This window comes from Bombus impatiens, unplaced genomic scaffold, assembly GCF_000188095.3.
Source record: "Bombus impatiens unplaced genomic scaffold, BIMP_2.2 scf_0712, whole genome shotgun sequence".
NCBI lineage: Eukaryota > Metazoa > Arthropoda > Insecta > Hymenoptera > Apidae > Bombus > Bombus impatiens.
In genome coordinates this window covers 143143-164140 of record NT_177131.1, presented here as the reverse complement: position 1 = coordinate 164140, position 20998 = coordinate 143143, and the positions used below count along the sequence as shown (strand labels likewise).

At 27.0% G+C, this 20998-nt stretch overlaps 5 protein-coding genes across 14 annotated transcripts; 2 read left to right on the top strand and 3 right to left on the bottom strand.

The window, feature by feature from the left end:
- Positions 1–1926: 1926 nt before the first annotated feature.
- On the bottom strand, positions 1927–5326 carry LOC100746512 (transcription factor BTF3 homolog 4). The gene is made up of 4 exons (XM_003492388.3): positions 5045–5326; positions 4118–4489; positions 3332–3460; positions 1927–3252 (listed from the first exon to the last, which is right to left on the bottom strand). Exons 1-3 carry the CDS (start codon positions 5120–5122, stop codon positions 3350–3352), a joined length of 561 nt encoding a protein of 186 aa, XP_003492436.1. The 5' UTR covers positions 5123–5326; the 3' UTR covers positions 1927–3252; positions 3332–3349.
- A 759-nt stretch (positions 5327–6085) lies between these two features.
- Positions 6086–10091, bottom strand: LOC100746393 (uncharacterized protein C2orf42). Of its 3 annotated transcripts, none has more exons than XM_012390085.3 (7): positions 9879–10091; positions 9048–9436; positions 8645–8968; positions 8347–8566; positions 8065–8270; positions 7069–7984; positions 6086–6957 (listed from the first exon to the last, which is right to left on the bottom strand). In XM_012390085.3, exons 2-7 carry the CDS (start codon positions 9432–9434, stop codon positions 6788–6790), a joined length of 2223 nt encoding a protein of 740 aa, XP_012245508.1. In that variant the 5' UTR covers positions 9435–9436; positions 9879–10091; the 3' UTR covers positions 6086–6787. The 3 variants fall into 3 exon arrangements, with proteins under 3 accessions (XP_012245508.1, XP_003492435.1, XP_012245509.1); XM_003492387.4 differs by having other exon boundaries at positions 9889–10091; XM_012390086.3 differs by lacking the exon at positions 9879–10091 and adding an exon at positions 9687–9749.
- Positions 10092–10534: 443 nt separating this feature from the next.
- On the top strand, positions 10535–12975 carry LOC100746274 (2-aminoethanethiol dioxygenase). Of its 3 annotated transcripts, none has more exons than XM_033322887.1 (3): positions 10535–10814; positions 11038–11374; positions 12054–12975. In XM_033322887.1, the coding sequence occupies exons 2-3, from the start codon at positions 11075–11077 to the stop codon at positions 12444–12446; spliced, it is 693 nt and encodes a 230-aa protein (XP_033178778.1). In that variant the 5' UTR covers positions 10535–10814; positions 11038–11074; the 3' UTR covers positions 12447–12975. The 3 variants fall into 3 exon arrangements, with proteins under 3 accessions (XP_033178778.1, XP_012245507.1, XP_012245506.1); XM_012390084.3 differs by having other exon boundaries at positions 10536–10845; XM_012390083.3 differs by having other exon boundaries at positions 10537–10845; positions 11065–11374.
- A 589-nt stretch (positions 12976–13564) lies between these two features.
- On the bottom strand, positions 13565–17260 carry LOC100746068 (E3 ubiquitin-protein ligase MARCH5). Of its 4 annotated transcripts, none has more exons than XM_012390082.3 (7): positions 17237–17260; positions 15963–16191; positions 15531–15693; positions 15233–15441; positions 14764–15082; positions 14542–14707; positions 13565–14460 (listed from the first exon to the last, which is right to left on the bottom strand). In XM_012390082.3, the coding sequence occupies exons 2-7, from the start codon at positions 16141–16143 to the stop codon at positions 14302–14304; spliced, it is 1197 nt and encodes a 398-aa protein (XP_012245505.1). In that variant the 5' UTR covers positions 16144–16191; positions 17237–17260; the 3' UTR covers positions 13565–14301. The 4 variants fall into 4 exon arrangements, with proteins under 4 accessions (XP_012245505.1, XP_003492433.1, XP_003492432.1 ...); XM_003492385.4 differs by lacking the exon at positions 17237–17260 and adding an exon at positions 16929–17139; XM_003492384.4 differs by lacking the exon at positions 17237–17260 and adding an exon at positions 16805–17137.
- A 742-nt stretch (positions 17261–18002) lies between these two features.
- LOC100745949 (transmembrane protein 68) lies at positions 18003–20281 on the top strand. Of its 3 annotated transcripts, none has more exons than XM_033322885.1 (6): positions 18003–18033; positions 18820–18955; positions 19026–19120; positions 19232–19593; positions 19679–19882; positions 20001–20281. In XM_033322885.1, the coding sequence occupies exons 1-6, from the start codon at positions 18018–18020 to the stop codon at positions 20106–20108; spliced, it is 921 nt and encodes a 306-aa protein (XP_033178776.1). In that variant the 5' UTR covers positions 18003–18017; the 3' UTR covers positions 20109–20281. The 3 variants fall into 3 exon arrangements, with proteins under 3 accessions (XP_033178776.1, XP_003492431.1, XP_024226043.1); XM_003492383.4 differs by lacking the exon at positions 18003–18033 and adding an exon at positions 18054–18521; XM_024370275.2 differs by lacking the exon at positions 18003–18033 and adding an exon at positions 18054–18529.
- The last annotated feature ends 717 nt before the right edge of the window (positions 20282–20998 follow it).

Sequence of the window (20998 nt, the reverse complement as noted above, 5' to 3'; positions counted from 1 at the left end):
ACAAAATCCATAAATCTTATTAAAGTGTCTTCTCCGATGTAAGTCAGTGCGCTTTATTTCAAAATAGAAGGACTTCTGAATTAATATGATATACATAGTAAAAACAAAGCCCTTTAAGAACTACCTCGACTCAAAAGATATCTCATAAAGCGAAGAACGTATATACAACGATAAAACAAGCTAAACGAATGTCAACGGATAAGAAGCGCTGCTTTTTTTGCTGCTATCGGATCGCTGTACTTTTTATTGGCCAACAGAATGGGTTACAGTAAGTAAAAGAAAAAAGTTGCCGATGAAAATATCGCGGTAAGCCAAGGAAAAACGGAGGAAGTTTTTCTTTGGTAAGACGTAAGCTTCGCGAAGTTTCTAAAAGAAAATATCCGTTAACGAGACATCGGTACAACGTGACCGAAACACATCCTCGAACTTTAAACAATATCTTCACGGAAACCAATGTTACCATTATTCAAGAAAAAAAATTGAATGTGACAAAACAAGAGCAGATAATTCTAAAATATTGTTATTGTACCGAAAATCTTAGTATTGTATTATTTTCGAAGAATTATTATTCTGAGATAACGTCTTCCAGTATTTAACTAAACACTAAATAATGACTTTCTAATTTTATAAATTATACATATAATGTTTATGTATATCAAAACGATTTTATCTCTAGTATAATATCCGGATTGCAAAATATTCGGCTAAAATGACACTTTTTAAGGATTTGTAAGATCGCTGAAGCCGAAAATGAGAATTATTATTCACAGAAATAATGCGTAAAAAATTTCGATCAACTTGTTGATGTGCGACATTCTTATGGATTTTGACGATACCTTTCTTAAAATTTGATGTTCTTAACCTGTTATATGACTTACTCTTATACATTTGCATCGTGAGTATTGGATTAGGTTTGAGTTATCTTTTATTTTCCGGCCGCCTTAGGGCCGTGATCACGCAGAAAAAGATAAGCAGTAAGTAAAATTGACATTTGGAGCATTGGCATTAACTGTTATCATTTGTTTCGCCGCTTATCGCTTACCATTCTGTATGATCACGATTTTACGTGGATTTATACAGTTAAAAGTGTTAAGAAGACCTTTGTTGGTCAAATACCGTAAGGCCGAATTTTCAAAACCGTTCATTTCCGTGAAAGATAACCATTAAAATAATTATAAAAAAATTATTTTCGACTTTAGCGGCCTAAAATAACCACGAAAAGAGACATTCAGATCAAAAATCTTGCAGCCCGGATACTATACTTTATCCAAGATTTTTATCGCATGGAAATAATACAGTAGTAATTAAATGTTTCCGATCAAAATATAATTTTATTATATTGTTACAAAAAAGTTTCTAAAAATAAAAAAAGCTTTCAGCAGCCATTGTATTTATGTATTTTGTTTTTAAAGAAGAAACTTCGTATAAAATTGATTGAATACTTTATTAAAATCAATTATTTTTTAGTATCAGAATAATTACACAATACATTATTTACTAACAAAGATATATATGATAAAGATCGTCATATTTAATCCTTCAAACTATTAATAATAAATTCTTGTAATTCGTATAAACTGTATTTCAGTTGCACATAATTAACAGATAACAATATTTATAATATGTAATATAAATACAATTAGGTGATATCATTGTATAAAAAGAAATGCACTATAAAGTTCTGCAATATTACATAATATACAATCTTGATCTTTTCTAAGATGAAGTTACGAACTTGAGTTTAAAATTCTTAAGAGTCATGAAATCAGTCAGAACTTATTGTTTTTGATTTGGTATCAAAACGAAAATCTTTCAAATCTGAACCAAATATAACAAAGTATAAATATAAAAAAGATAATAAATTGGAATTAGAAGAAATCATAAACCTACTAAATAGATGAATTCGAGTAGATAAAAAAAGAGTACTTGATCAAACCAATTTACTACTAGTCAATTTATTCACACTTGTTATCCTGTGTCTAGTAGATATATATTGTTACATTATATTATTATTTAGCATGTAAACCACTTTTACGTTTTGAATAGTAGCTTAAAATAAGAATAACCTTAAATGGTAAATTAATAATCAAAATAATTTTATACTGTTTATTTGTTCGTTTGTTTCATAATGAACATCATGCCTATCGAGACATACAAATAGTTGCCAAACAAATGTTACTTCTGCTAAATGATATAAGAAAACTGTACAATAAAAGGAAATCAATATTTTTGTACTTAAGAAATAGTTAGTAAAAATTTAAAAAATGTTATCTCCATTACGTTCTTTTTAATCTGCGTCATAATTGATTAAAAGGAACACTAAATATTTGAAAGAAATGAATATAATTATAATTACAAACAGTGTGAAATAGAAATTGTTAATGGAAAATGTTAAGAAAAACTGTTACTATACAGAGAGTACTTATATTTTCATAATTACAGTTATTACAGATCTATTCTATGGATGAGAAGATATAAATATCGGCAAAGTACGACTATAGTTATTCAGAGAACATGAATTTTAAGTAGAAAACCGCATTTCCAGCAAATGAATTTATTTCATAGATTACATTACAAAATATTACACCTCATTTTTTCACGCTGGAACACTATTGCAAAAAACTATCCTTATCCATATATCAATTTCGATTAAAATAGAGGTGCATCAGTACTTCGCGCGTCTTTCTTTTTTTTCTACAATGCATATAAACTTCTTTCCCCTATACTGCGAATAGGAAAGCTATTATTATCTCTTGCCGGAATTTCATTTCGCTCTCTAATTATATTTCTATAAATTCTTTGAGTTTACTCTGGACAAGTAAAAACACATTGCGAATACAATGTGAGACAATGAGAAAGATATGATCGTATTATATGATCATAATAAAAATTATAAATTCACGTCGCGTCTCACGTGAATGAATATTCGAATTAAGTGTCAAAAATTCAAACACCATTCGTCATTCGCGCATAATATTAAAAAATATTAATTTAGGGAAAATAAGATCATTTTAGCTGTTTCAAAGCAAAGTCTACCTTTTAGCAAATGCAACAAAGTAAAGAACATTGTCTGTAGAAACTTTTGATTTCTGTAACAGCCTTTTTTATTTGTTGTTAACTGTTACTCATATAGATTATTATAGTGTATGTCAAATATTTATAACGTATGTATAGTGATACTTCGTTTACGCATTGCTTTTGCAACTTGTATTACTCGACTTGTCAATTACAACTGTTGGTTGTATGAAATAGCTGTAAAAAAGAGAAAAGAATCAATTTTATTTTTCTTTAACGACAATTTAATTCATGTGTGTTCGTACTAGAAAATTACCTTGTTACTGAACACTTTTTAAGCTTCAGGTGTAGCTAAGGGGGCTTCTTTCTTTTCATCAATCGTAACAGCTTCTTTTTTATCACCAGCTGCTTTATCATTTTCATCCACTTCCTTTTTTGGAGCAACCTTAAATGTATGTAATTATATATGTACATTCAACAATAATATAAAAGATCTCCAAATAATAAAAAGCTTTATAATCTTTTCTAACTAAAATGATCTTACAAATAACATAGTACAAATGTCCAAATAAAAAATCTATGAAAACATTGTCAATAGTAAATTTAATTATATTTTTACACCCTTCGTTTTTGACATGTTTGTAAAGAAACAAAGAAAGAGATATGTTACATTATTATGATACATATATATTATATTTATATATCTATAAATAAATCAAGTGTTATACAAATGAAATGTTTCGTGAATTGTTTAGAATAATTTTAGACTAATATTTATATAACTTATATGCAACATTTTAAAAAATCTACAAAATATAAAATATAATTTTAAGACATTAATCCATATGACCTAATTCCTACATTACAACTAAAATTTAACATCAAACTAAGATGTTAGTGAAAAATCATGAACTATTATTTTAATCTATATAAGTTTCATATTTTGTAATCCATTAAGAGTAATTTTAGCTACAAATGATACATTGTATCCCTAATAAGATACATGCACTATAATATTCTTCTTGTAGTTTCCTATATATTACATATCAATTTTAAAGCTTCAAACACATAACAGTTAATATTATTTAGATTGATTCATTACCTCCTCTTTGCTAGCTTCATCAAAGTTTTCCACTAAATCTGGTACCTCATCATCTTCTTCCAAAGTTGATTTACCAACTGTGCTTCCAGAAACTGTGCTTGCTAGTCGCTTTAACTGTGTAACACCTTCAGGACCCAACTGACTTATTATTCCCGGTAACATGTCAGTTATTTGTTTATTCTCACCATGACCAGTAATGGCAAATGTGTTAGCAGATAAACTAGCTTGAGCTTTTGGATTATTGAAGTGGATGACAGTACCATCATCCTTAATCATATTAACCTCCTCTATACCAGGAATTGTATTCACAGACAACTTTTTTAAACAACTTTGTAATTTCTTATCATCTGTAGCAGCAGTAGCATGAACAACCTAAAAATATATTGAATATAGTTAAATATTAATAGATTGCACGTATATGTATATGTAGATAGATATATTGCTCAGTTAGTAAAATTTCTTTCTTGTATATTCTTATACTCCACTACAGTATATCTATAAAAAATATAAAGATTCAGTTTCTATTGAAATTATAAACATTATGATATTGATAATTCTAGCCTGAATTAATATAAAATGTAAAATTAAAATCGAACTTAAACTTGGAGTATGAGAAAACTACAAAATTAAATCAAATGACATAATAAAAGTAGAAAATGGAAATCAGAAGGATAATATTGTATCTAAGAAACACGTGAAAGTAGTTTAGTCAAGCAATTAAAATGCGTCTTGCACGAACTACAAAGCTTTGGTATCGTACAAGAACAGCAATTGGTGATCGTGAGACGAACAACACTTTTCAGAAGTAGGAAAATCATTTAAATGGCACTTGAAATATACACTTTCGTAAACTTTTAAACTCACGACACGCCAACAGTCCTAAGAATTCTGTGAACTCGTGTTAACTTTCGAAATAAATCTATATACCTTCTTCTTGCGTCGGGGTGTTCCCTTACCGCCGATTCGTACTTGAGCTTGAAGCTTCTTCAACTTTTCAGGATTCATATTAACCTGTCTATACGACGATCACAATCCTTAGATTGTTAGTCACCAAGCTTCGACAAGCTACAAGTCTGACGTGAAGTTTTATACGATAAAATGAGCTAAACGTAACCGGCAAGCAGACACGTGCTCTCTGTTCGCCGAAAGGGTCGAGAAAATGGAAGTGTACGCTTCTGTAGCTCTCTACGTCAGAGATAGCTTCCGGCAGGGCAATGCTTCCGTTTGAATCTTAACTCAAAACACTGCACCAATTAATTGTGAATCGTATTGTTCGTACATAAAGCATGTACAAGACGATTCGATAAATCGAAATTTCTTGCAAAACATTTTGCTAAGCCAAAAGGCTTTGTTTTATCTACAGTACACCATTTCAACAATAGTTCGTCTGAACATGGAGGTTATGGAAATCATCATGTTACAATATACAATTTCGAAGAAAAAAGACTTTATAAATGATCTTATAATAGAATTTGGAAATGTTATATTATGAAATTTGAAAAAATCGATATAATTTGGTTGAAACAAATTACCAAATAAATGTAACAATGGAAAACTGCCCGAGTTATTTAAGAATTGATCAAATTTATTGCAATGTACGGCGCGAATGTGAACTTCAAAATTAAAAACTGCTAATTATATTTGACATATCGTTTTTCTCAAGCTAATTAATAACTTGTGTCTGCTTACATAAATACGACAGTGCATGAAGATATATGCTACACTGCAAACTACAGTTACTTAAAACTTTGTTATTAAAACATTTTTATATTATGTTTTTTAATAACAATTGTTACATGTATATATTAACATATAAAAACAGATTTAAGACAGTTCTACGTTTCAAAGTACTATGAGAATATTTTTGTTATATAATCATATAAATTATATTGTATTGTATATGTTCAATGAAACTCTATAGTTATTTAAAATTTAAAGGACATATTGAAGAAAAAAACTGTAACTACAAATATTTTAGATACATAATTTATTTTAAGATTCAAACAAAGGAAGTTTCGTTAAATAATGTAAATACGTTTTGGCTCTTACATAACAGCATTCGATCTAAAGTATATATTTACAATATATCACATTCTTATACAATAATAATTTAGCACACTGTTGACAATAATAATAACATAATCTTTGCTATATTTACGTCCAATAAATTAATTAACAAATATATTGTATCGTGTATTCATTCAATGCACAGAAGATACTGATTTTGCAATACGATATAATATAATCATTTTCCATATCATGAAAATATGAATCATTTATTCTATAAGAAATCTTTATTTCTCTAATGTTTACCTTTATAAAAGGATACAATAAAATAAGATCAGTCTTTAATTCTTTAAAATTAATTTAGAAACTATTTCCAAACAAAAATTGCTTACAGGTTCTTTAATCACATTTAATCACATGTAAAGTAATAAAAAAGTGTAATGTGATGGAATCACATTGTTTAAAGCATTTTTTTCATTGCCATCTTTTAACAAAAATTTTATATACTAAATTATTTAGTATTCAAAATATAGCAAATTACTTATGAAATGATTTTCAGTTTGTTTTTGTCCAGTGATAACATTTTCTCAAAAGATCTTGTATCTTATTTGATCAATAATAGGAAAGTGAAAATTTGATAATATAAATATAAATATACAAAATTTAATAATTTTTTAGTAGAGCTATTTTCCTCCATCTATGGTTTGTCTCATTTTTTACATGACCAAATTCAAATCTAATTCTAAGTTCACCAATTTTTGATATTGGTAAAATATCTGGTATCCATTCTATCAAAAATGGTGTTGGTTCAACTTGATTTGGAGAAGTATTTCCTGTAAAGTAAAATGAAATATTTTTTTATGATGCTAATAGATAATTAATATTTTTTTAAACATTTAGTAATTTGTAAACTATATTTTTTTATACATATATTTAATACTTACCAACTTTCAAATACGTTTTTAATTCTAAGGGTTTAATTAATGCGTTATTATTGGTTTTTTTGTATCGGTCTATTTCCGTTTCTTCTCTTTTATACAATTCATATGTACCATCCGCGTTTTGAACAAAACTTCTTGTGATTTCCAAAGGTATTAGAGGTGTCTCAAAAATACTTTTGACATGTAAAATATTAGTAATTTGCCACGTATATTTGGTAAATGTACCTAACGGTACACCGTCTTTTCTAACAAATGCCGTTGTTGAATTTGGCAAACGTTTCTTTTTGCCACCACATGATATCCTTTCTCGTAAACAATCAAAAAATATTTGTGGTACATGAAATACTAAGGGATCTGGTTTTCCATCAAATTGAAAATGCATAGTTTGATTTATTCTTTCTGTTATCGATGCAAGCCATTTGATGAAAGGTAAATTTATATTAGCTTCGTCCAAATCTTCGCAAGGATTTTGATACTTCTTAACAATATGTAATTTTGTTTTAGCTTTTCTTGGTTCTATTGAACTTAAATTATTCAGACTTGTGGTGTTTGTGCTTGTTGGTTTGTCATCTCTTTTTCGCTTTGTTGAAATTGGCTGTGTTATACTATTACTTTCCGTATTTGATATACTGCCAGTATCATATTGTATTAACATGTTTTTATCTACTATTTTTACACCAGTAGTATTTGAAACAGTATTAGTATCAATTATTTTCATGTTATTTACATCTAAAATAGCATTTGTATCAAGAACTTTCAATGTTCCAGTATTTAATATCTTTATATTATCATTTAATATATATTGGCTATTATTAAGCACATTATATTTAGAATCCATGCTTGTCTGATCATCCATTATCTTAACGGTATTTCCACCAAGTTGTACACCATTTTCATTAATTACTTCTAAATTATTCACCTAAATTTCAAAACAATTTTAATATTTTAATTCGTCTTCCTATGTTATATAAGCAAGCAAGTAATGTAATAAAATCTTACTTGTGATACCATATTATTATCTTCTAATAAGGTACGATCACATTCTACTCCAATATTTTCAACAATACTATGTGGTAGAATTGTAGACTCTAAATTCATTGAATCCAAATCTAATCTATTTCCATCTAAGCTCTGAACTGTTAAAGTGTCATCTCGAAATATTAAAAGATGTGTATCTGTATCATCCGTTGTTAAACCATCAAGATCTATTTTAGATATAGTTTGTAATATAAATATCTTGTTATACTAAGTTCAGACTATGAATAATAGAAATCTTCTTACCAATGCCTACTATTTTATCTTGTTCATCATTTTGTAACACTGTTGTTAGTGGTTTCGATACACTTAAATCATTCTGATCTAAGTTAATATAATAACTAAATTCTTCTGATAATTTTGTATCGCTAGCAAATGCACAAATACAAGCATAAAAATGTACACAACGCTTATTCTGAGAAGACTGCGCTACATCTGGTTTGTCTCCTGTTGTTTTCCCTATGCCCTAAATTAATTATTGGTACTGTGAATAATATTCTTAGTTATAAATAATACAAGTTTAACTTGTTTTACTGATACTTACTTTAAATGTGGAACAAGAACAAAAATAACGATGTTCAATTCTATCTTTCAATTTTGTAACAAAGAGAGAAAAATGAAGGTACCCTAATGGATGTTTTGGTGAAGCTTTGCATTTGACTGCCATTATATTTTTGGATACTCGTTGTACTAAAGGTCCTGAAGTTTCAGTAGCAAGTAACCAAATTTCTTGTTTCATTTCATTATTTACATTTAAAGATGATAGAATAGAGTTCCTTAAAGTTAATGGCTGTGCCTCTGCATAGCACCTTAAGGCAGCCTGTATATGTTGACATGCAGAGACAGGCGTATCGGACGAATTCTTTTCCTATAAGAGAAGGGCATTAAAGTTTTATTAATATTAAACTAACTATTATTATTAACAATTACATTATTTTGAAACTTACATGACATTTAAGAACACTAGTATCAAAACTTCTTTCACAACTATCAACAAAACATAATGCAGTAGATTGTGAAATTAGTGTTATCATTTCATTAGAAATTGTGGCATTTATCAGTGGTAATTGAACAAATCCACGATAGTCTGGGCCTTTATCACGTACTCTAACAGAAAAAACTTGAGCAGTTGTGCCCGTAATAAGCTTACATGCTTCTGTTGATAGTTTCCTTTTTTCACCAGGTTCCTTAAATACAGCATCACAATATTTGTTTTTACAACACAAACCACGAGATCCATTATAAGTTCCACATTTTGGGCATTTACGAATTCCACGTAATGTAGCTTTACCTAAGTCAGATAGTAACTTCCTCAAACGCTCCTCATTAGACATAGCTAAAAAATGTTATATTTGATTAGTAATATATAGAATCACCTTATCAAATAATAAAATATATTTTCAGAATAGATTTGGTTACTTAATTTTAGACATTATTTTGTTGAAATGCTATATTGTTGTAATTTTTAATAATAATATCAATTGTTATATAAATATAATGTGAATTAGATCTGTTTTTGAGCTTCATATTTATATATTCTAAAAATACTGCTATAAACACTTGACATTATGATTGTTAATACAAACCTCTATAATATACAATATGCAGAGATCATTGAATAAAAGAAATAAATAGCATTTATATTTTTAGATTATGAAAAGCTAATTAAAAAAATATTAAATTAAGGGAACATTTTTACCAAACACTCAAGCACTGTTTTACATGACACATTTTGCTAATTCTAATTGGTACAGAAATTAAAGGCATTAAACTTTTACCTGCTCCTACCTTTTACAACAGAATTAATGTTTATAATAGGAGAAAAATGTTATGTACTAATAATTATAGTATAGAAAATTTTGCTTCCGATAGTAAATAAATAAAGCTCATCTCAATGCTAAATTACTAGCATTTACGATAGAGGGCATTACTCTCTCTACAACATTAACCCAAATTCACAGAATCAAATAATTTTCCAATTATTCTTAATTCGTAACATTACTATAAAATAAAAATAGTTCATATTTATTAAAATGTTGTAATATTTGTTATGTCGTACAAACTTAAATTATTTATAATAATTGCAAAACTTTATTATTTTTCTGATAATTAAAATATTCTCACACTTTCATCTTTCTATTATTTCATTAAATATATGCGTAGATATAATTAAAAAACACCATTCCTCCTAAAATTATATCTCAGAAAACATTTTTATAGCTATGTTTTTTTTAACATTTAAAAGTTATATTTTCTTTATTTATTTATTTATTGCGGTAAAAAATTAGTTAACTACATAAACTATCTTATTCAAATAAATTTTTATATATTAATATTCATTCGTATTATCTCTGATATTACACATTCAATGTAAAAACAAAATAAAAAAATCACTTAAGTAGTGCTTTAAATTTCGGAACTTCACTCATATTCATGTTTACAATGTCATCTGTATTGGTATTAAGTCACATAGCCATGTTTAGCAAAATTTTGTATCAAACGTAAAGCATCTGTAGGGACCAGTTTAATTAAAGAATAATCAGTTAATAACGTGTATTATTCTTTAAAAAGTGGTAGAGACGTATTAATTGAAAAACTATAGAACATATGATAAAACATAAAAATACACAATTTATTTAACTTGTAAATATGAAACAACTTTTAACAACATCGACTAACCTAATTTAACGAAGTTTTAAAAGAAGAGATTGAACGTAAGTAATAGTTGTGTGCAAAAATTGAATGGCATTTACTAAAATATTTACTTGATTTAAGCGCTTGGCATGTTTTTTTTGTAGTAAACTTTCAATGTTAGAATTATTAAGGTTACGCGTTACTAATTTTTAACAAAATCTTGAAATTAAATATTATATCTATATTTATATCTTAAGATTTTTTAAGTGTGTTACTGATATATTAATATGATTTGTACAAAAGGTGAATTCATAGAAATTGTGTTATAAAGTAAATAAATATGACAGCGGCAATCAAAACATTATGGAAGCAAGCATTAAATACGTTTGAAGAACGGAGTAATGTCGGATTTAAGCTTTGTCAAAAGAACTTTGACAAATTGCGGTACTTGATGAACAAGATTACAGCCGAAGACGTAAATTTAAATAAACAGATCCTCGATTTTATTCAAGTACAGCATGCTCCGATGTGGGTAATTGATATATTTGAAAATAAAGACTTTGCTATTTCAATTTTTATATTGAAACATGGATTTACAATGCCAATACATGATCATCCTGGAATGCATGGGTTTTTAAAGGTATGATGTAAATATAATTTTAAAGGTATGATGCAATATAATTTTAGTGTAGATATAATTTTACATTTTAATGTAAATATATATTGTATCATAATCAATAATATATATTATTAATAATTATATATATATATATGTCGGAGAAGGAAAAACAGCGGGATTTCCCATCCGGAATGTTGGGACAAACCCGAATACACTAGTCCAGACTTTTACTATAGTCACCCTTAAGTAATAAAAATAAGAAATAGTCTTAATGTTCCAATCTGACTTTATGACGATGGGTTTGGGCTCGAAGTGACATGGCAGGTCACCGGACGTAGCCACGGTCACGGGAGGGACATGTACCTGACAGAGGTATGAAATGATTATATGGCTCTCCTTAAAACAAAGATTAACCTGAGAAGCGGGGACAGGAGTATATAAGGGCAGCCTCTTTTGGATTGATGGAGTTATAGTGAGAGTTAGAGTTAGTTAGTTGGTTAGTGAGTCGTTGGACGAATTGCCGATTGAGTGATCGGGAAGTTACCCGAATCGAGTAGCACGTTGATACGAGTCCTCCTGTGGACCGTGGATTCGTTATCGAACCTGAATTCGTTGTCGTCACCATATATATATATATTAATTTCTGATTTTATTTTAAAACTATATAGGATTAAAATCCTTACTATACTTTAAAATGTAGGTAATCAATGGTGTAGTCGAAATAAACAATTATACTCTGAAGCCAAATGAGGATCATACAATCAGATTAAACAAAGAAGTAATGGCATATAGACATAAACAAATATCATTACACAGCAATTCACCTGCTTGTACTCTTACACCAAGAGACAAAAATTTACATGAAATTACATGTATTGAAGGACCCGCTGCATTTTTGGATATACTTAGTCCTCCATATGATGTAGATGATTCTGGAAAAGGTTTGAGACCATGTACGTTTTTTAAAACTGTTAGTAGTTCCAAGCTATGTACAGATTCAGATATAGTGGAAGAAGTTAAATTGGTGGTTATTGAAGGTCCACCAGATTTCTATTCTGGAAGCCTTAAATACACAGGACCACCTTTAATGTGACCTGAAGTATCAAAAAATATTTCTTGTTCTGTTTGTTAAAAAGTTTTGCATTTTATTGAATTGATTTACATTTGTAATTATATTACAAATTTTTAAGAATATTTAAATTCTAATTGAATGTATAATATTGGTGTTTATTTCTTGTACTTTTTTGCAGATATGTAAGTTTATGAATACATGTATATTGATTAGATAAGCTCCATATATAAAAGTGATACAAAATTTTATATTTTATAATATTAGTTTATATTGGATATAGTTTATCTTTATTTATTGCGGATTTTGGACTGAAATTGGATATAATTTGTAATCTGTGACTCTTTGCATTTTTATTGACTTTTTGTATACAAAAATGTTATCTGTATAAAAATCACGAATGTGAAATGATTACATTATATTTACTATTTCGTTGATACATAGAATAAGGATGTAAACAAAGAATGTATTATAATACACTTTACATGTAATGCATGATAAACAAAGGCATATGATAATTATTGAATAAAAACAAAAATTTTAATTGTATAAAAAATATATACTTACTTATATTACATAATATTTAAGAAATAGGTTTATCACATCTATTGTAAAAAGATATGCATTGCATTTTGATGTATATGTTATAATCCTTTTAGTTTAACTGTCTACATAGTTCTTACAGACCAAGAAGTTCAATCTTTTCAAGATAATTAATATTTCTAAAATATATACTATATTGTACTTAAACAATACAAATTTACAAATAGCTTAATAATAAATATATTTATATATCATACAGTCTTTCTTAAAATATTCCTCTGATTCCCGAGTTTTTATTATATATTTATTCTATTTTATTAATGGTGATGATTATTTTTTCATAAACGAATATATCTTTTATCGTTTAAAAAAGGGCCACAATTTTATATGTAAAAAATTGTAAATTTAAATATTTAACTTATTGTATAAATATACTTTTTAATTTGTTTTGAATGAATATTTAAAACATAATGACAGTAAAAACTTAAATATTAATTATACGAATATAATTTAGCTGGAGAACTTAAAAAATTATAAGTGATAAGTTAGTTAATTTATTGGTTATTTATATTTATTAAGGTATAAAAAAACACGGTTTATTGATTTAAATTGATATTTACTAATTTCTTATATCTACAGCAAATAAAGCATTTACATAAAATAAACTTGTATTTCAAAACTTTTTTATTTTATATATATTAATATAGTCAATACCTAATCCAAGACTTATCTATCATAGAAATAAATTTCTTTTCTAAAGACTGTATCTCTTTTTACACTCATAATCAAAATGTAAATAACTCCTAAAAACATACCATGCCTATTTTTGTCAGAGCACAAAAAACTCGTTCTGTGTTAACTTCATAAAATATAGTTTTTATCATTAATAAACTACAGATTTGCTATTTTCTTCCTGCGTGATTCTTTCGAACAAAGGAAAACTAAATTGTAGTAAGGACATTAACATATCTCATTTCTTATTTTGTACGTAAGGAAGGATGAGTCGATATTAGTATAACTTCACTGATAATTAAATTTAAGAAATGTAACATTCCCATTTTCTTTCAATTAAATGTTCATCCTTAGACAGATAATAACTTACTAATTATATTTATGTATATGATAATTTCCCTTTATTATTTTTGTATGTATGTGTATATATAACTTACGTATTTGTTAGACTTGATTAAAGTACCCACAAACTTATATTATTACATAAAAGTAATATACTGGACATGTGTTTTCATGATAAAAGTATATTATGAGGTTTAGTTTTTTTTTAACTGAGATGTCGTTTGATAGTATATTGTTCCAAGAATCTCTTGCATGTATCTATTTAACTTGTCTGGTTAGTTTCAGAATTTTGTTGTCTTCTATATAATGAAACATTACTCTCTGTATAATCCATTATACGACGTTGACATTGTCTTACATATTGTTGCTGTTTATGGTATATCTTGAATGCACCCTTTACTGTTATAAATGCTATACCTCCCTGCAGAAATGCATACATTTCATAAAAATCTAAGACAATTATTTAACTAATAATAAATATATTTAATGTATGTATACATACAAGCAATGTTCTTTGAAAATTAGAATGTATGCTTTCAAAAAATATTTTGCCACATATGCTGGCAATGCTAGGTAATAAAAGCGCACCACAAAGAATACGAGTTGCTGACATTGGATCACTCATAGGTGGTAGATCGTCAGATTGTACTCTGTCAGCACTTGAACAACTAAAATAATATGAATGTGAAACATATGATATAATTACTTCATATTTTGTACATACCTACTAGGCAAGAAATGCCTCAAAATAGGAACCTTATATGCATGTCGCCTTAAAAGATTAAGTGCTTGATCTTCCCATCTGAGCATTTTTCCCAAAACTAACATTATTGGAATAGTTGGCAAACCAACCAATAATACCAAAGGATCAGCTTGTTCCATTATAGCTAGACCATCCTTGTGACCAACTACTTGCATCACGGTTACTGCTCCATATGTTACAGCTGTCCAGTATACAGATGCAGCAACTATACTAGCTGCAATAAATGGGCAAATTCGAAAAACCATACCATCAATAGTATCCAGTACAACTACTAATGGCCCTGTAATAAATATACCACATTTAACACACATATTGCAATATACATATATTTATAGTATATTTCTTTATAGCAATTGTAACAGCTATATTTTAATAATAAATCTATCTGAACTTGTTTTAAAATATATGTATAAATATTAAAATAACTAACCCATATTTGGATATACAATGATGTATTCTGTATTACACTGTGGACATGCTACATGTGCACCTGCATGTCCTTTTTGTTTTTCATCAACCCATCTCTGAATACATCCTTGATGTACCCATTTTGTTGTACCACGACAATGACATGGTTTTACCCATAAAGCAGTTGCATCATCTTCATCTGTTGCAAAGCATACCCAGCAATATCTTTTGCTGAATTGAACAGAAATGTTTTGTTAAGAAGCATGTATTGAAATTTTATCTTTTATGTATAAAATTATAATATATATTAATATACATACTCATCTTCTGTATTTGCTATTGATGTATTAATGTTTGATTGGTTTGGGGAAGATGCACCATCAATCATATCGTTCGGTTGGGCAATGTTTACAGATTCTGACAACACAATAGGTACTGGTTCCTCATTTGATAAAATCGCTGGAGGTTGAGCATCAGATATTTCTTTAATCAAGTTTAATTAATTAATTAATTAATTAGTCTTGCATTTTAACACGTAATATAAGTAATATTAATGTATAACAATTTTCTGGAATGAATTGTATTTGACAACGGTTCAATTTTAAATATTAACTCATTCAGTTTCTTTGTATATGCATTGCAACATTTCTACAAGTTGTAAAATTATATAAATATATACTATTAGTAAAAAAAAGTTATTATTAGTACATATATGATCTTTACAATTTTAGCATTTATTAATATGATCTTACCATTATTTGATTCATTAGTTTGTCTTTCTGGCCTTAGATTTGTGCTAAGTCTTCTTAATGTTTCTTCTATACTTGAAAGACGACCAATATTAGGCCGTGTGGTAATACTAGATTCTATACGTACTATCCTACCAGGCGAATCAAGTCCATAGAATATGTGCGGCAAATTGTTATCTGACATTTTGTCTTAATAAAATAAGATTTTCAATATTGCATTACTGTATTATACCTAAAAAAAGAATGTTATTATTTACACAAAACATAATGTTTATTAATTTATTCGACAATTCAAACATATGTAATTATATGACAATGTCAATGAAGTTATGAAACACATACAAATATTATACAAAAATACATTATACAAAAAATTGTAGAATCATTAGTAATTACTACACTGATACAATTTGTTTTCTATTTAAAGGACATTTATCTTTTCAGACATTTTTTATTTAGAACATTATATATTCTTATTTCTATGACAAAGCGACGAAAATAAATTTCAAAAATATATCGGAATAGTACAGCTATGTAAGTCTTTCTTTTACTAATCGAGTTTTACTATTTTATCAAATGAAATTGATACTATTTAGTTTAAAAAAATGTTGATACATTACAAAATCATTTTATTAACTATTGACACGTCGTAGTGAAGTTGATCGTCCATTGGTTCGTTACGCATCGTTACAAATTAGAATAATAATTCTATCATAACAAACTTTATCAAGGAAATATTTCTAATAAAATATAGATTGTACAAGAGATTGACACACAGAATTGACATCATATGTTAGTAATGATGCAATATGCACATTAATAAAATCGAAAATAATAATCTCTACCTGAAGCAACATTCATAAACAATTCACTGTTACACATTTACAACGAAATGACGAGAGCATAGACATTTTCTTTTTAAAATACAATATAAAATAAACACGGAGTGTACAGAAATAATTTAGTTACGTTGTAATCTTCGTTAATATCTTGCAAGTCTAAAGAAAAAATCTAAATGTGTCCAAATTCACTTTATAAATGAATTTATTTCGTTTTTCAGTCTTATAGGCAACGATTAAAAGTTACGTGAAATTGCTCCTTATAGTGACGATATATATAAGTATATATTAATGCGAAAATTCGCCAATGAAATATGCCGCCAAACTTCATGCCAATATCAAACTTCTTTTTCTATGGTTGCTTAACTATTTTGCCCAATTTTTCAAACGAATTTATTTGTTAAAATTTGTACCTGTTACAATAATGTAAATATTTACAATTATATAATTCACTTCGATCTTCTAGACATCAATCTTGCTCTTGTTTAAAATTCGTGATTTATATTGTTCCTCTCTGATATTGTCTTCTATATTTTCTTCAATTTTCAGCGCCATCTTCAGAATGATCATGTATATTATTACAAACTGATTACTTATTTATTTATGTTTATTAATGTAGATACATTGTAAAAATTGTTTTAACTTGTTTATACTTAACTGTAATATTGATTAATATTTATATGTAAAGTTGTACATAATTATGTCATTTGACCGCAAAAAAATTTAATTAAAATAATTCAAATTATAATTCGTTATTGGTAACGAACTATATCATTTAGATGGCATATTATTAATTATTATTGTATTGTGAATCTTTATACAAATCCAAATTTGTATGAGTATAACTATATGAATGGAACCTAAATAAAGACCTGCTTTGCATATCTGGAATACCTTTGCATATTATGTACTTTCTGTATATTTTTAACAAGTTTTAATAAAAATCATAATGGTTTAAACATATCATAAGTTAAAGAACTTTATCTCTATAAATAACAAATATTTAAATATACATATATATGAGGTATATCGATATTTAAATATATGGTAATGTTAGAAATGAAATATTATTTCCATGTAAGTAATTGTTATGTAATTGTTAAAAGCTTTAATACAATAAGAGGTGTTTAGTATGTATATCCGTAAATTGAGAACAATGTACATGAAGTTAGCTGGTAACAACCTGACATTATACGAATGTATATAGTTAACTACATACATGTATTATGTACAATGTATGTACATATATACCATATATGTACTAATACGTACATATTGATAACTATCTATTTATTGAATTTGTAATTGTTTACCTTCAGTATTTAACAAGAAAATTAATTCTTAAATTTGAACAAACAACATGCATAATTCTTATAAGATTGTAGAAAGAATAGTTAAAATTATTTATAAATTATGCAAACTGCAATAAATGTTCTGTGAAAATGCATTACGTGAACAATCCATATTAAAATATTTATGAATGATACTAACAATTAAGAACAAGTCATTTAGGAATATAAATGAGTAGTGTGAGGAAAACGAAAGCAAAATTTGCAGACTGTTGTTTAATATATTGCCAACAGTGAATAGAATATGTGGATATTTGATAAAGAAGTATCAGATTTTTTATAATTATAGATTTACTATTGTTTTTGTTTTTCCCGTAATCTAAACATGTTTTCCGTAATATTTAACCTACAGAAAATTTTAGAAGATACTATAGGTAAAAGTGTAATTCTATATACATATACATATATAATTATATGTATAATATAATTTGCATATAAGTATAAAACACTGACATTAATAATTTGCAAATGAAAGTATTATAAGCATGTTTAAATAATTGAGATTTTGTCATTGATAGTATATTTAACTTACCAGTATCTTAGAGGAAGATTATAAATCTTTTGTAAATTTTGTATATTATTAGTTATATTTACTTTTTATTTGCATATTATATTAAATGAAAATTTTGCGTGAAAATCATATGCGATAAATAATTTATTTATTCTTTTTAGTTGAATATATCGACGTGGACTTTACATTATGGTTGTGGCTTTTGATGCCACTTTTGTTAACATTTTTACTTCCACTTCTGATTGGGATATTATTATATTTAACTGCATTAATATTGTATATATATAAGTTACACAGGTAGGTTGTTATTAGTTTGAGCATATATTTGTGATAAATTTTATACAATCTAAATATTTTATTTTCATAGAGTTAGATTAAGAAATGCATATGAAACAGACTGGAGAAATGCTGCACGCAATGTAGTAGCTGCAGTTTGGGATGCCCATGGCTGGATTTGGTATGGTATGTTACATATGAAATTAATTAAGTATAGTAATCATTTTTATAAAATGAATTACATAATATAATTTTTGTGAAGTACAAAACTTGAAATTTTATATGTATTTTTTGTAGGATATGAAGTAGTTGGACTTCAAAATATACCACAAAATGAACCAGTACTTTTTGTATACTATCATGGAGCTATACCTGTAGACCTTTATTACTTTATATCTAAAATATTACTTTTAAATTCGAAGCTAATTCATACAGTAGCAGATAGATTTCTTTTCAAATGCCCCGGGTGGTCTATAATTTCTGATGTATTAAAAGTAATACCTGGTACAATCCAAACATGTTCTACTATTTTGAAAGAAGGTAATATGCTTGCAATCTCACCTGGTGGCGTATATGAAGCTCAGTTTGGAGATTCTTATTATCAATTAATGTGGAAAAAGCGAGTGGGTTTTGCAAAGGTTGCATTGGATGCTAAAGTGGTATTATATTATTATTATTATGTTATTATATTATACTTCCCTTTTATATTTGTACAAGTTTTAAATATTAATATTTTTGTGACAGTGTATAATACCTTTATTTACGAAGAATATTAGAGAAGCATTTAGAACGATAAGTTGGGGTAGGAGAATGTGGTTGAGAATATATGCTGCCACCAGATTTCCTTTTGTACCTATCTATGGTGGTTTTCCTGTAAAGTTGACAACATATGTTGGTAAACCAATTCTGTATGATGGGAATCTAACACCAGAAGAATTACAAATGAAGGTAATGAAAATAAATGTTTAAATATTTTTTAGTGCTATTATAGTTTAAATAAAATAAAAAGTCATAATATACATACGTGAAAAGTTAGATACTATAGATTTACTATTTCTGTTCTCAGGTTGCTGATGCACTCAACAATTTAATAAATCAACATCAAAGAATACCAGGAAGTATATCATTAGCTTTGTTAGAAAGAATATATGTTGCAGAGAAAGAAGAATCATAAGTTTTAGCATTTACTCAAGTATTATAATATTGCATCTTACATATGCGATAGAAGAAATGTTTGAAGATGTTATACTATTTTGGACTATTTATACTTATAATTTATGGTGCTGATTATTTAATAATTCTTAGTAATGATAAATTCCATTAAATTTAAGGTTAATTTTGCCACTATTTAATTGTACTTATTTTTGAAGTTTTGTATTTAGTTTTGAAGAACTTATTTTTGTCTTTCCAATTGTTACATAAATATTTTATATATTTTATCTTGATTCATTGTTGATATGAAAGTATAAATTAACAAATTTATTCAGATTTCAATACATTTTTTTATATGTATATCGATTGTTTCTATATTTATACGTATTTTTTATATACATATATATATATAGATATAAATGATATTACTATTCTCTACACGTAGCTGAAACCAGTCTTTAATTTTTTCTCAAGTATTATTGATATATTTTTATTGCAATTAGAACTCTTAATGTAAGCGATTTGTAAATATTTTTTCTGTTATAAGAATTTGCTGTGCAACTAAGCTCTGAATAATTCCATATAATATTGTACGAGTACTTATATTCATTCTCTTATTTACTATCTTTGTACACGAAAAATAAAGGACACTAGAGTTCTACATTTATTCAGTACAAATTACTTAATCATAATGTTATTTTAGAATAATTAACTTTTTTATTTTTTTCTTCAAAATATGACTAGTTTAAGAATTTATAATTCGAATATATAAATAAATATCATTTACTCCAATTACGTAAATTGTATACAGACTGCGGATTTCTATTCATATGAAATTCATATTTTTGAGAATATAATTAAAAATGCAGAAGGTATAAAAGAAGGTAGTGCCTACTAATTATTACAGAAGCT

Excerpts from the sequence above, each read along its gene's own strand:
- LOC100745949 (XM_003492383.4), top strand. The coding sequence starts at position 18,473 with ATGTTTTCCGTAATATTTAACCTACAGAAAATTTTAGAAGATACTATA. Across the intron at positions 19,121-19,231 it reads CCATGGCTGGATTTGGTATG|GATATGAAGTAGTTGGACTT; the intron begins GTATGTTACATA and ends TATTTTTTGTAG. Across the intron at positions 19,594-19,678 it reads TTGCATTGGATGCTAAAGTG|TGTATAATACCTTTATTTAC; the intron begins GTATTATATTAT and ends TTTTTGTGACAG.
- LOC100746068 (XM_012390082.3), bottom strand. The coding sequence starts at position 16,143 with ATGTCAGATAACAATTTGCCGCACATATTCTATGGACTTGATTCGCCT. Across the intron at positions 15,694-15,962 it reads AACTAATGAATCAAATAATG|AAATATCTGATGCTCAACCT; the intron begins GTAAGATCATAT and ends ACTTGATTAAAG. Across the intron at positions 15,442-15,530 it reads ATAGCAAATACAGAAGATGA|CAAAAGATATTGCTGGGTAT; the intron begins GTATGTATATTA and ends TGTTCAATTCAG.
- LOC100746512 (XM_003492388.3), bottom strand. The coding sequence starts at position 5,122 with ATGAATCCTGAAAAGTTGAAGAAGCTTCAAGCTCAAGTACGAATCGGC. Across the intron at positions 4,490-5,044 it reads CACCCCGACGCAAGAAGAAG|GTTGTTCATGCTACTGCTGC; the intron begins GTATATAGATTT and ends ATATATTTTTAG. Across the intron at positions 3,461-4,117 it reads ATGAAGCTAGCAAAGAGGAG|GTTGCTCCAAAAAAGGAAGT; the intron begins GTAATGAATCAA and ends CATACATTTAAG.
- LOC100746274 (XM_033322887.1), top strand. The coding sequence starts at position 11,075 with ATGACAGCGGCAATCAAAACATTATGGAAGCAAGCATTAAATACGTTT. Across the intron at positions 11,375-12,053 it reads GAATGCATGGGTTTTTAAAG|GTAATCAATGGTGTAGTCGA; the intron begins GTATGATGTAAA and ends TTTAAAATGTAG.
- LOC100746393 (XM_012390085.3), bottom strand. The coding sequence starts at position 9,434 with ATGTCTAATGAGGAGCGTTTGAGGAAGTTACTATCTGACTTAGGTAAA. Across the intron at positions 7,985-8,064 it reads ATAATAATATGGTATCACAA|GTGAATAATTTAGAAGTAAT; the intron begins GTAAGATTTTAT and ends TTTGAAATTTAG. Across the intron at positions 6,958-7,068 it reads AAAAACGTATTTGAAAGTTG|GAAATACTTCTCCAAATCAA; the intron begins GTAAGTATTAAA and ends TTTACTTTACAG.